Source organism: Gymnoscopelus microlampas, assembly GCF_963454915.1.
Source record: "Gymnoscopelus microlampas genome assembly, chromosome: 10".
NCBI lineage: Eukaryota > Metazoa > Chordata > Actinopteri > Myctophiformes > Myctophidae > Gymnoscopelus > Gymnoscopelus microlampas.
Genome location: NC_139947.1, coordinates 18,253,563 through 18,268,562, shown reverse-complemented (window position 1 = coordinate 18,268,562; position 15,000 = coordinate 18,253,563). Strand labels below are relative to the sequence as shown.

At 45.9% G+C, this 15,000-nt stretch overlaps 1 protein-coding gene across 1 annotated transcript in view; it reads left to right on the top strand.

The window, feature by feature from the left end:
• The first annotated feature begins 743 nt into the window (after positions 1 to 743).
• LOC311054112 (plexin-A1-like) overlaps positions 744 to 15,000 on the top strand; it is a 323,060-nt gene continuing 308,803 nt past the window's right edge. The window contains exon 1 of the mRNA XM_084069992.1: positions 744 to 1,900. Within this exon, the coding sequence (XP_083926118.1) occupies positions 770 to 1,900 (1,131 nt within the window). The 5' untranslated portion in view covers positions 744 to 769. The remainder of the gene's footprint in view (positions 1,901 to 15,000) is intronic.

The window sequence follows — 15,000 nt, the reverse complement described above, 5'->3', positions numbered from 1 at the left end:
TGTGTGTGTGTGAGAGAGTGTGCGCGCGCCGTGCGCTTGCTCACTTGCATTACGTATGCTGGTGCACGACACGTTGAATACTGTGTGTGTGTGTGTGTGTGTTTCTGTGTTTCTTTTACACTTCCAGACAATCAATAGGTAAAGGAATGATGTCTAAAAGATGCACTCTGCCGTCACTGCTGGTCAATAAACCAGAAGCCACGGAGCCCAAATGAGTTTTTGGGGATTTAAGAGAGACGACATTGAATGAACCACAGCTCAGCAACTTTGTTATTTTGAAACAAACAAACCAAGGCGCTTCCCTTTCTCTTTTTTTTTGCCATCAAATCTTTAAAATGACTCGCAATAATTCCACCACAATATCGACGATTATGTCTCTGACTTGGTAAATGGTTCTAATAATCTTCTCCCCTTGTCTCTCTCTCTCTCTCTGTGTGTGTGTGTGTGTGTGTGTGTGTGTGTTGCAGAGCTGCTATAGGAGGCTGCAGGGGATGACGTTATAAACCTCAGCGGGGGAAGAGACGCACAAATAAAAGACAAGACGAGCGAGGAGCATCGCGTTTTGGTGGCCTTTCTCCTTGTCCCTCTGGAACCCCGGTGGCCTGCGGCGCTCCAGACTGTCTGCACACTAACACACACACACACACACACACACACACACACACACACACACACCCCATCCGCTCCTCCCCTCCCCTCCTTAACCGCCATGCCCTCCCGCCCCCTCCCGCCCTTCCTCCTCCCTCTCCTCTTCCTCCCCCTCTCCCTGATGGCCACCCCTCCCCCGCCCCCCTCGCCGCTGCCGCCGGCACCGTTCCTCTCCTTCTCCCCGCCGGAGGGGGGCCTCACGCACCTGGTGGTGCACAACCGCAGCGGCGAGGTGTACCTCGGCGCCGTCAACTGGATCTACAAGCTCTCGGAGAACCTCACCAAGCTCCGGAGCCACGTGACGGGCCCCGTGTCGGACAACCCCCGCTGCTACCCGCCGCCGGGCGTCCAGTCGTGCCCGCTGGAGCTGGCGCAGACCTCCAACATCAACAAGCTGCTGCTGCTGGACGCCGGGCACAACCGGCTGATCGCGTGCGGCAGCACGTCCCAGGGCATCTGCCAGTTCCTGCGGCTGGACGACCTCTTCAAGCTGGGCGAGCCGCACCACCGCAAGGAGCACTACCTGTCCGGCGTGGCCGAGGCGGGCACCATGTCCGGCGTGGTCATCCCGCCGGACCTCTTCGGGGGCGGCGGCGGCGGCGGCGGCAAGCTCTTCGTGGGCACGCCCATCGAGGGCAAGTCGGAGTACTTCCCCACGCTGTCCAGCCGGAGGCTCACGTCCAACGAGGAGAACGCCGAGATGTTCAGCTTCGTCTACCAGGACGAGTTCGTGTCGTCGCAGCTCAAGATCCCGTCGGACACGCTGTCCAAGTTCCCGGCGTTCGACATCTACTACGTGTACGGCTTCCACAGCGAGCAGTTCGTGTACTACCTCACGCTGCAGCTCGACACGCAGCTGACGTCGCCCGACTCGGCCGGCGAGCAGTTCTTCACCTCCAAGATCGTGCGGCTGTGCGTGGACGACCCCAAGTTCTACTCGTACGTGGAGTTCCCCGTGGGCTGCACCAAGGACGGCGTGGAGTACCGCCTGGTGCAGGACGCCTACATCACCCGGCCCGGCGCCAGGCTGGCGCGGTCCCTGGGCCTGGAGGAGCACGAGGAGGTGCTGTTCACCGTGTTCGCCCAGGGCCAGAAGAACCGGGACAAGCCTCCCAAGGAGACGGCCCTGTGTCTGTTCACGCTGAGGAAGATCAAGGAGAAGATTAAGGATAGGATCCAGTCCTGCTACAAGGGCGAGGGCCGGCTCTCCTTGCCCTGGCTCCTCAACAAGGAGCTGGCCTGCATCAACTCGGTAAGCAACTCCACCATTTTTTTTTATGGGGAATTCAATTGAGTGTGGTCATAATGATGAATGATTCCCAATCGGCTGCGACAGGTAACCAAACTAATCAAATCAATGAATTAACATAATGAAATAACTCATTGCAACTTAAAATCTGTCTGGGGGGGAACGCAAACGCCGGAGAAGAGGTGAAAATGTTCTAAAGTGAAGCAAACTTGAAAAAAATATTTTCATGAACAAAAAATCCCGCACACTGCTCTTGCTCAGCAGCCTCCCTTTTCTAAAGTGAAATTCCCCTTTAAGTCTCTGACATCATCATTACACATCTTCCACTTTCTTTTGTTGGTCCAAACTCTCCCTCTGACTCACTGGTTGGTGCCTTCTGGGAGGAGTTATGTATTGTGTAAGTGGTGATTAATCCTAAACTCACTTGGGTTTAACACTGCGTTACATGCATATCGTCACTGTCGGGTGGAAACCCTGTCCAACATCGTTACTTTCCAAGAAATTGAAAAAATAACTCAATAGATGTATCCGATGTAGTTATCATTTAGTCACAAGCTCTTATTAATACTTTTCATTCATTAAATATTTACCGTAACATTTTCACTTTCACTTGCAAAAAAACGTAGAAATAGCAAAAGTACATTGTAGATCGGCTATTTTCGCTACTACGATGAAGTAGGGCATTTTTCCCCCCTTCTTTTAAACATACTGTATCAACATACATGGTTTCCACCCGACAGTGACGACAACCAATAAGACAACGACCCTCGTTTGAAGGGCGTCATCACCTCACCCTGGGCTTAAGCAGCACCCTGGACAACATGTCATTGGTTTCCAAAAATACAAACAGAACCCACAGGGTTTGTTTTTACCCTCCATCCCAACTGGATAATGAGTTCAGCTTGACCTTTGTCTGCGTGCGCAGAAACAGTCCACTGAGGAGAGACCAAGGACTAATAGATTAATCCACTAATTCCCTGTTGCCGTAGCGCAGTGGTTCTCAACGTGGGGTCCGGGGACCCCCCCAGCGGTCCTTGAGCAGTTACAGGTTTATCTGAGAGGGTACAAATGGACCCTTACTGTACTGTGTTCCATTTGTACGCTCTACGGCAGTGGTTCTCAACCAGTGGTCCGGGGACCACCAGTGGTCCTTGAGGGGGTTCCAGGGGGTCCCCAGACAAATGAATAGTTAGGAACCAAATTGAACCTAGTGTGTATGTAACTCTGAGAGTGTACAAATGGAACCAAATGGACCCTAACGGGTCCATTTGGTTCCATTTGTACACTCTCAGAGTTAAATGAACACTGATGAGGATACTACTGTGTCGATTGGGACCCCCAAGAAAATCGAAATGGTTGAGTCCCTGGCATATCTTTTCAAATGGGGGTCCCTAGGCTAATATGTGTCAATTTGGGGGTCATTCATTGACGCGAAAAAGGTTGAAAACCACTGCTCTACAGGGTTAAATTCTAAATTTGGGTCCCAGAGATGAAAAATGGTATGAAGTGGCGGTCCGTGGCCTAATGCATATAAAACTGTGGGTCCTTGAAATGAAAAAGGTTGAGAATGAGAAGAGTGTAGTGGTTATGGTGGTGATGATGATTATGATGATGATGATAAGAGTAGTGTTTTAGTAGGTGTGTGAGTGTGTGTTAACCGTTGAGTAAGCCGGGAAGGCTAAATGCTCTGAGAATGACCTTTTAATCGTTGCCAGGAAAACGTTTGCAGGGAAAACGCTGATCCTGTGCGTGAGTGAGTGTGCGTGTGTGGCTCGTGTAGAAGTGTATTCGACTCACAAGTCAGCCTTTAAACTCTTTGCTCAACAGAGACTGAGGGCAACCTCACAGCTCTGGTTGTTTAAAACTGGGTGGAAACAATTAGAGAGTTCAGTAGAAATGCATCGCAGAACCAAATCCAAAGACTTTTAAGGGCAGTTGGTTCTCAACCGTTTCTGGGTCAGGGCCCATCTTTAAAATCTTGAAATCTTTCACATCTGACCACTTAACACTTCAAAATGATCAGATATTGATGACGTCATATTGATGTTATCGAGAACTTCGGTTTGGATCTCCATTTTTGGGCAAGAGCGGGGGGGGGGGGCGGACACACACACACACACACACACACACACACACACACACACACACAGACACAGACACGCACGCACTTTGATGAAGCAAATTCTCCAAGGTCACAAAAGTGGTTTCACGCTCGCTTGAGGTGGCTACGTTTCTGTCAATGAATGAAGATGGGACAGATGTGACATGACTTTCCACAATGGAACCTGGAGACTGTGTGTCATTTAAAAAAAAACAGTGGTTCTCAAACTGGGGTCTGGGGACCCCTAGGGGTCCTTGAGGTGGTTCTAGTGGGGTCCCGACAACATTTCTCAATATAGCCTCAAAATCAGTTTAACCATTTTAACCAATGTTTATACTATATCCAAATCATTCTTAAAAAGAATGATTCAACAAGTTTAGCACGTCTTTTCAGATGGGGGTCCGCGTCAAAACGCATATCAATTTGGGGATCCTTGACATAACAACCAGTTTGAGAACCACTGATTTAAAAAGGTCTCCAGGTATAATAAGAATCCCTCTGGTTGTCTCCACCCATTCGGCCACACGGCCAAAGTGGATGTAATTGGGAAGATCGATAGCGGATCAATATCTTTCAGCGAGGTTTATGTACTCTGGGCTGTTTTATGGGACGAGTCTGCAGCCGTGCTGAATATTTGGTATACAGTCAGTTCACGTACTGTAGTATATTGAACAGGAGGACATTGTCAGCCTGGGACGCATCTGTAAAATCCTGAGTGTATTAAGTGGAACCAAATGGACCCGTAGGGTCCATTTGGTTCCACTTAATGCACTCAGGATTTGAAAGTGTACTGGACAATGTCCAGCACTCCACTTTAGTAGCCTGCTGAGACAGAGAACCAGAGGTGTGCGTGTGTGCATGTGTAGATATACAGAATATGTATATTATATAGTTATATGTCTATCGATCGATCGATACTGTAGTGTGTGGGTGTGTGTGTACATATCTATCTCTCTGTCTGTCTGTCTGTCTGTCTGTGTGTGTGTGTGTGTGTGTGTGTGTGTGTGTGTGTGTGTGTGTGTGTGTGTGTGTGTGTGTGTGTGTGTGTGTGTGTGTGTGTGTGTGTGTGTGTGTGTAAATACCGAACAAAAAGCATGTGGTAGTGTAAGTGTGTGTGAGGCCTATACGTGTTGCTTTTAGTTGGTAACAGACACCGTCCAATCAGAGCTTCTCAAACCGTGCGGCAGACATTAAGGAAAACAGCATGAATTCTCATTTATATAAAAGGAGAGCAGCTGCTTGACAACAACGCTACCTGTGTGTGTGTGTGTGTGTGTGTGTGTGTGTGTGTGTGTGTGTGTGTGTGTGTGTGTGTGTGTGTGTGTGTGTGTGTGTGTGTGTGTGTGTGTGTGTGTGTGTGTGTGTGTGTGTGTGTGTGTGTGTGTGTGTCTGTGTGTGTGTGTGTTCATCTGCACCACTCATTCATGCTGCTGTCACTTTCTCCGATTTTCGATTCATCCTCAGCATCTTTCTCTCACGCACGTACACACACACACACACACACACACACACACACACACACACACACACACACACACACACACACACACACACACAGTGCTGTGATGAATAATTCACCCAGTCTTACCTTGTGTTATTCACTTGCTGCTCCATAACAACCTGCTATAAATCTCTTGACTGCCCTCTCTCTCTCTCTCTCTCTCTCTCTCTCTCTCTCTCTCTCTCTCTCTCTCTCTCTCTCTCTCTCTCTCTCTCTCTCTCTCTCCCTCCCTCCACCTCTCTCTCTCTCTCTCCTTCCATCTCTCTCTCTCTCTCCTTTCTCAATTGAAAGCAGTTATTCTTAAAACCACTGCTATTACTTTGCTAACCCCATTCTCCTCAACACCTCCCCTCCTCTCCTCCTATATCATCTCTTCTACTTTCTTCTCCTTCTCTTCTCTCCTTTAATCTTCTCTTCTCTTCTCTTCTCTTCTCTTCTCTTCTCTTCTCTTCTCTTCTCTTCTCTTCTCTTCTCTTCTCTTCTCTTCTCTTCTCTTCTCTTCTCTTCTCTTCTCTTCTCTTCTCTTCTCTTCTCTTCTCTTCTCTTCTCATCTCCCCCCCTCTCTCTCCTCTCTCTCTCTCTCTCTCTCTCTCAGTAGCTACTATACATCGTCACTCTTCCTCCTATAGGTCAACCCACTCAATCTTGTCTGTGTGTGTGTGTGTGTGTGTGTGTGTGTGTCATAATAACATCCCAGTAGGTGGTTTATTCAAGGTGGCAGTGTGGCGTGGGTCTCCCACTGTAAGCACACCCTGGCACGCTGCAGGATGGTGTAAAACTCCTACGTTTTAATGTACACAGAATTAAAATAATTATGCTAATGAGAGCGACGCTACACGACTGTCCTTTACAGCCATCTGCTGTGCTGCTTGGATCCATCAAGGACGATGTCAGCGGTCCCTGGGGATGCAACTCTTGATTAATATATCATCCTCACGCACGCACACACGCACACGCACACGCACACGCGCACACACACGCGCACACACACACACACACACGCGCACACGCACGCGCACACGCACACGCACACGCGCACACGCACACGCACACGCACACACACACCCCAGTGGTGTAAAGTAACTATGTACATTTACCCAAGTACTGTACTTTTTAGGTACTTTTCTTTACTTGAGTATTTCCAATTTTCAGTACTTTTACTTCTACTCCACTACATCTCAGAGGCAAAATGTTGTATTTTACTCCCCTACAATTACTCCCCTGAAAACTTTTACTAGTTACTTTGCAGATAAAAATATATTACATTATAAAACATACATTAACCACTTTAGCCCTATTTTATACCTAGGCTATTTTCAAACATTTTGGTACTTTAACTTTTGATACTTAAAGTACATTTTGATGCCAATACTTTTGAACTTTTACTCAAGTAAATTTTGTACATCTGCTATTTTTTAATAGCCAACATAAAAATCTAAAATGACGCCGACGCTCTCCCTGTTGTAATGGATTAAGCGGTGCATACGGACGGACCAATGTCTTTGGTCGGAGAAACACAAAGCATTTTGTGTTTAGCTTTTATACAACAATTTTCGCAACGTGTTTCGCAATGCGTTTGCCGCGCTCAATGCCTTGACCACCAGGTACTGAGGCCCTCCGGACATGAAGTCGGCCATTGGCTTGCCTTATGCCCGTTCGACTCACATCTATACTTTACCGGATGTTTTCATCCAGGCCATTCGAACAAGGAAGACGATGTTTGTGTGATTGCGAGGCGTGGCATGTACATGTACAGCTCCTGACCGGTGGCCGTGGTGCTGTCTCTCTAGTGCCCATGGGTCTAATTAGAGCCATCAGCAGGCCCGGGCCAGTGCCAGGGAGGTCCAGTAGTCACGGGTCACCTTGCATGGCTTTGGGCGGCTGCACAGCAGCCCTGTGGCAAAGCTCCACACATCACTACGACCACAGCATCCGCAATAAGATAACTGCCTCACATGCACACTCACGTACGCACACGCACTCACAGAGGAGGGTGGAGGGCGGTTGGAGGGGGAGAAAGAGAGAGGGAGAGGGAGAGAGAGAGGGAGAGGGAGAGGGAGAGGGAGAGAGAGAGAGAGAGAGAGAGGGAGGGAGAGAGAGAGAGAGAGAGAGAGAGAAACAGAGAGACTGTTCCATATTATTCTCACTCAACATTCTTCCATTAGGCCACATTATCTGTAAACACAACAATCAATTTCCTCTGTTATGCAGATGATACACAACCGTACCTGCTCTTAAATCCTGGGGATTAAACCATTCTCAAAGGATGTTCCGTTCCGAGGATTCACAGTGATGGCTCAAAACCTTTTACAGCTAAATAATGGCAAATCAGAACTCCGTCCTCTGCAATAATTCAACATAATCTTGGTGATTTCGCCCCTAATGTCAAACCAGAAATGTAGGAGTCGTTTTTTGTCCGTGATCTTAATTTTAACACAGCCACCAATTTGAGCCTTATTTTATTGGTTAACTATTCTTTTTAAAATTGATTTCAAGATTGTATTGATTACTTTGAACCACTTTCAACCTGGTATCCCTAAGAAATAAGAAAATGAAAAAGATGTCAAAAATGTTTAAATGGCAGATCAAACAGCTCACTACGCGTCGCCACTGTGTGTGTGTGTGTGTGTGTGTGTGTGTGTGTGTGTGTGTGTGTGTGTGTGTGTGTGTGTGTGTGTGTGTGTGTGTGTGTGTGTGTGTGTGTGTGTGTGTGTGTGTGTGTGTGTGTGTGTGTGTGTGTGTGTGTGTGGGGGGGGGGGTTGAGTGAGTGGGTGGGTGGGTGGGTGGGTGGGTGAGTGAGTGAGTGGGTGGCTGTGCGCGCCTCTTATCTTGCCCTCCAAAGAAAGAGGAGCTAAACAACGGAAGCAAACAGAGGGAAATGGGCTGATAATGAGAAGAGTGGTGTGTGTGTGTGTGTGTGCGTGTGTGTGTGTCTCTAGCAATAAAACACAAGCAAGACGTCAGAGTGAAAATAGCTTCCTATAACAGACAATAAGGACAAAGGCACAAATCTCTTTTCTTCTTCTTCTCTCTCTCTCTCTCTTTGCTGTCTCCCTCCCACCCTAGAGTGTATGATAATGTTTATTAATATTTATCAGAGTTGATTACAGTCACTCTCTGTGGCATTATGTATTCTCTTCTCAAGGCGTTGGGTGACTGTAGGATGCGTGCGTGTGTGTGTGTGTGTGTGTGTGCGTGTGTGTGCGTGTGCGCTCTGTCCCTGAATCCATTCATTATAAAAGCTAAACTCCTCTCTCTCTCCCACACCCATTCATTCTTCTTTGCTCTCTCTCTTTCTCTCTTATCTCTCTCATCATTCTCACCCTCCCTCGCGGTCTGTCCCCCCTGCCCTCTCTCATGTATCCCAGGCTGCTTACTGAGAGAGAGACGGTGTAGGAGAGACAGACAGTAGGAACAGCTGAGAGGGAGACGTGTAGGAGAGACAGACGGTAGGAAAGCTGAGAGATAGACAGTGCATGAGAGACAGACAGTAGGATAGCTGAGAAGGAGACAGTGTAGAAGAGACCGACACCAGGAAAGCTGAAGTAGAGACAGACGGTAGGGGAGCTGATGGTCCCAAACAACGTATCTAAAAAATGTGTCGTTTTTGAGATACATTGTTTAGGACCTTCCACATGGCCTTCTTTTCCTCTAGCGCCACCATTTGGCCAACATTTCCTCTTGCACACACTATACAGTATATCTCACAATATAATGGGTGGATTTCCATGAAACTTGCTGAGCCCATGGACTCCTCTAGCGCCACCTTCAGACTCTTTATCTATGCATTCTTTCATTTACTATTTACTTTTTTGTTATTGATCTTTTTTTTTTTTTTTTAACCTATGTTGCTATATCAGTGGTTCTCTAACTTTTTCATGTCAAGGACCCCCAAAATGATATGTATTTGACCACGGACCCCATCTCAAAATATTTAGTTCCAGGGACCCCCCCCCCCAGAAGCAAAGATTTGAGTTTCAAATGTTCGCTTTAAAAGCATATCCACAAGTTTCCGAGGGCGTTGTGGGTATCACTTCCTGACGATTTGATCCCTGATACCTGATCAAATCGACAGGAAGTGATGCCCACAACGCCCTCGGGAACTTGTGGATATATTCAGAGATTTGCACACGTTTTCACGATTTTTCTAAAATAGCAGATATACAAGCTACGAGCTTGTATATCTGCTATTTTTGAATAGCCAAAGAAATCTAAAATGACACGGATGTGTTCCCGGTCTTAATGGGTTAAATGCATCTCCTAAATGTCTCGTCTCATGATGCTTCTTCTCTGAGGGCCAAATCACACGTCTGCCGCGCTGCACAACTCCTCTGTGTGGAGGAACGCCTACAGAGACTGATGTGACCTAATGCTCACATCATGACAGAATTTTACAGTGTAGTATAGTTCATTGCTGCGCTGCGTGTCAAGGAAAGAGCTCAGAGACTTAGTAGTTTGTGGGACATTGAGGATGTCGTTTTTGTTCGTCAAATGGGTTTGAAATGTGACTTTGTGGCCTGCCACAGAATTGGTTCATGGAGTGAACTGAAACAAACAGCGCCATATACTTTGTCTGTCTGTCCGTCCGTCCATCTGCCCACCCGTTCGTCCGTCCATCCATCCGTCCGTCCATCCTGCTCCTCTCCCTTCATAGTCCATATTCACACGGCGGCCATTTTGGAATTTAACATTGCGTTGCTGTGGCAACTGGGGTGGCAACTGAGGTGGCATTTCATTGACTTAATGGCAATATGGCCGCCGTGTGAATATGGTCTATGGCAGTCAATTAGTGGCTTGTTGTCATGGCTAGTGTCATAGCTAGAGTGTGTGTGTGTGTGTGTGTGTGTGTGTGTGTGTGTGTGTGTGTTCCCGTGTCATTCCATCCATGTTTCATCTCTGTGATAACGCAGACATCTTTACATATTTGACAGCTAATACACCAGATGTTGATGAAGAGTCCAGAGAAGTGTCTGTATTAGAGATAGCCTGCACCTTTGACCCTAGCCTAGAGGAAGCTTTTATGACCAAGGTCATTAAATACCAACCACTCCTACATACCATCTCAGAGCTGGGCTATGGGCGCAGACTATTTGTTTTTATATTTGGATGCCCAAAAAGGACTCAAAAAGGCTGGCAAAGTATTGTGCTGTCTCTGCTATAATTGGCAGCCGCCACATATGGCAGAGACGCTGTTACTTATACCCATAGAGTACTGAGTGGTATCATGAAGACATATGCCATGATTTTGTGAGTGTAATCTTACTGCACCTTTAATATTTGTGTCCTTGTATGCTCCCCTTTGTGTGGACATAAATAAATAGTTAAAATGTGCGTGTGTGTGTGTGTGTGTGTGTGTGTGTGTGTGTGTGTGTGTGTGTGTGTGTGTGTGTGTGTGTGTGTGTGTGTTACGTAATAGGCTCATCACCTCAGCCAGCCCACACACACATTGCTGACCTGCCCTCACTCATTAATACTATTTACACACATTTTGAACACTTGTTTGTGCAAACACTTGTGTACACACTACAGAGATTCATCTGTGAATGTTTAACCGTGTAGAAACGTGTGTGTGTGTGTGTAATTGTTTGTGGGAACATGGCGACGAGAAGAGTGTTGTGTGTGTGAGTGTGTGTAGCAGCTGTGTTTGTACAGTCCTATGGTGCTGCGTTCGGAATTAGATACAGATAGAAGTCATTACTCTGCATCGTGTTTAACACGCGCGCTACGCACACACGAACGCGCACACACGCACACGTACACACACGCACACACACACACGCACGCACGCACGCACGCACGCACGCACGCACGCACGCACGCACGCACGCACGCGCGCGCAGCATGCTTTATTTTGAATCCACCATTAATGAATTATTCCCCAGCGTAAGATTCACTATTTTAGAGGTCCTCCATATGGTGAGGACTGGAGGATACAAGGACACAAGGATGATGCTCTCCTCCTCCACACAGTCTGGCTTCCTTACAGCACACAGCTGTTTGAAAGCCATGCAATTTACAAGCCACTAATAGCAAGTTTATGGATGAGTGCAAAGACTGCCAAAATGCCAGCACTATTAGTCTATACAGACACAACCAAAGTCACTTGTATGTGCCAGCATTAACGGCAGATCCAAGGTCAGGCATGTTCCAAATCCAAGTCAAATAAACAACCTATCTCAAGCGTGAGCGCTTGATTTACAGAACAAAACATCCACAGTGTTATGGATGTTGGATTATAGATCACGAGCAGTGGTTAACCACTTTAAGCCCTGTATACTTAGTTGACCAACCAGAGTCCCCCAGGGCTCTTTACTAGGTCCGCTAGTATTTCCTTCTACACCAAACCTTTTAGCCGAAAATGGCCGATTCCACAAGATCACAACCACGTCAGCTTGTAGATCAGCTATTTCTACAAGCTCACAGCTTGTAGATCTGCTATTTTCAAAAGATTGTTATACATTTGAAAACTTGAAATGGGACATTGTGCATAATGAGTACTTTTACTTTTGGTACTTTAAGTACATTTAGATGCCAATACTTTTGTATTTTTACTCAAGTAGATTTTGAATTCCGGACTTTTACTTGTATAGAGTATTTCTACATTGCAGTATTGATACTTTTACTTAACCACAAGATTTGAGTACTTTTACCAGCACTGGTCATATGCAGGTCCTTATATGCAACAAAGTAATTTAATTTACAACCCATAAAACCACCATGTGCAACCGATTCATAGAGATATGAATCAGGATGCAGAACACACTGTGCTTTATGCTTCTAAACCCTATCATAGAGCCTTGTTGGACAGAGTTGTGTGATCTGGCCATGACCGTAAAGAAGAGCATTTCCTCACCAACAACAGTGTTGAGGTACACAGTAAAATGTGTTAATTTAACTCAGAGCATAATGTACAAATGGCTATTTCGGCCAAATGTTTGCCCTCAGAATAGGGACGCTAAGGTTTAAGTGGTTAAAGTGCATGCCTGAGTTATAACTGCCGTCAAAACTCACAACTAGTCCATATAAGTATGTGCTCTAATCAGAAAAAAAAGACAATTGGCTGAGAGTGACATGTTGCTGCCTGCTATGTGGGTTTCAATTAATTCTTCAACTCCTCAACAATCCCAGATGTCATGTTTTCACACAAACAGGGAATTTAAATTCCCTTTCGATGCCATTCATAGCTGACAATCCCCGTGAAGCCACAATAATGCGCCGTAGATTGACGGTAACAAGCTCCGCTCATGTGATAGTGTGATAGTGAGAGGAATAATTTAGACTAGAAAACATGTACGGGCCTCTGGCGAGACAACATACTGTACACAAATATACAGGGTATGTAATTGTTTCATAGGTCTACGCAATGTACACAGCAACATCCTGACTGTTAATTTACAAATGCCACCAAATGCAGCCAAACCAAACCAAATGGAGTCAGAGTTATGGGGTTCCGTGGCCTAATGCATATTAAGCAGCGGGTCCTTGCATTAGCACACGCTCTGAGTTACAAATGGATGAATTAACACTTAGGATTCTATTAAGTACACACATTTCCTGACAATTCCCACATCATTCTTCCTGACGGTGTCACAACAACTTTGTTTTCCCTCTCTCAGCAGCTTAGAACACTTGCTGTTTCGCCTTGTGTCTAAATGCTGGGATTCAGAGTGCACACAGTCCACTTTCAGCTCTTAGCAAAACAAAATGAAAAATAATTTGGTTTACCTTCCCCCTGGGGCCCCCCGGCTTTGAGGAGCCCGGAAAACCCTTTTTCAATCTTACGATTTCATCTTCAACCCCCTGGCCTGAAACAACTGTACTGCTAAGCAATCTAAGCAAAGCGAGAAACAAATTGAAATATTTACATAGCCTACATGTATAAGTAATTTTTGGCACAGAGTTGCGAGGCTCTGGGGCAAAAACAAATCATTTAAAAAATACAGTCATTCTCTTCTGTTTGTGTTTGAAATGATACGTACTGTAGTCTTTCTTTCTTGCAACATTTGTTCAGCTGGAAATTTCTAATGCGGCTTAAGATGGGACAAAGACATCAAAGGGAGAGTGTGCGCTCATGTGTGCGTGCGTGCGTTTGTGTGCGGAGTAGACGGGATAATAGCCTAATTTCCAATGTATCCACACACACTCCTGACCCCCCCAACCACCGCCCCATTCAGTCCACTATCACAGAGTCATGTCTGGGTGAGTTTTTCTCTTCTAATTGGATTATATCTGTTGGGAAAGGCTTTATGTCAGATTACGCAGATTATGACCCCACAAGCTTCAAGCAGCAGCGTGGCTTTAAACAGCGTCATCTGGATGGCATTATACTACAGAGAGCCTGGTGGCTTGGCTGGATAACAGCAGCCAACATTGGAAATATGATATTAGCCTACTTTTATCAAAAGCCCGATTCATAACTTGTTGCACGGTCGGCGGTGCCCGTCGACAATAGCCGATCTGCAAGCTCACAACAAGGCATCGAATCGTGGCGTGTTGTGAGCTTGTAGATTGGCTATATTCAAGGTATGACAGTCTATAAATTAAAGGACCACTTGAACTATTTTCATATATACGGTAATTGGTCCTCACTAATGCTCATTATAAGATGGTCTACTCGCCCTGTGTCTCAGAGGAGGGCTGTGGACAGTTCAGAAACCTGCCTATAAGTGACATCATTGGTAGGCAGGTTTAGTAAAATATCCAACAAGATTTTTAAACTTCTTTTGTTTTAGTGTTTATTACTGCGAGAAATAAAGAATGGCTTCTATATTTCAGCATGCTAACTCTCCAAGAACTTAGCTTGGAATCCCCATCAACGATGATGTCATTGGTATAGGCAGGTTTCGGAACTGTCCATAGCTCACCTTTGAGAGGCAGAATGAGTAGATGGAAATTGTAGGGCTGTTATAGTATTGTATGGTGGGCATTAGTGAGGACCAATTATATGAAGATAAGGTTGAAAATGTGCTCCTTTAAGCATAATAGAGAATGTCTCAGCACTGAATCAGGGATACAGAATCCCCTATAGGCAACCGACTGGCAACACACTAATGTACTATTGGCTTATACTGTTTACACATACAAGATTGAAAAAATAACATATTTGATGACTTCAAGTCAAGTCGAGTAGAACAGTATTTGTCCCCAGAGGGTCAATTGGTTGTGCAGTTGTAAAAACTGTACTAATACACAATACCACTCTACACAATATAAAAAAACAAACAAGGCAATTAAATACAACATTTATTATTTTATTATATAAAACATAGAGTAGATAATTACTCTATGTTTAAGTACTGCTAAAATTAAAGCCATATTTACCAACGCGGTTTAGCAGTGAAATGGTCTGAAACTCTTATGTACTGTACACGGGGCGGGTGCTGTTAGCCAGGATGGATTCTGATTTGTTTAGAGGCCAGAGCATGGAGAACTTGAAGTCACATCGAGGTTGTCCTTATCAGTGTGGTCTGGAGACCCCCCAGGGGTCCTTGAGCGAGTTCC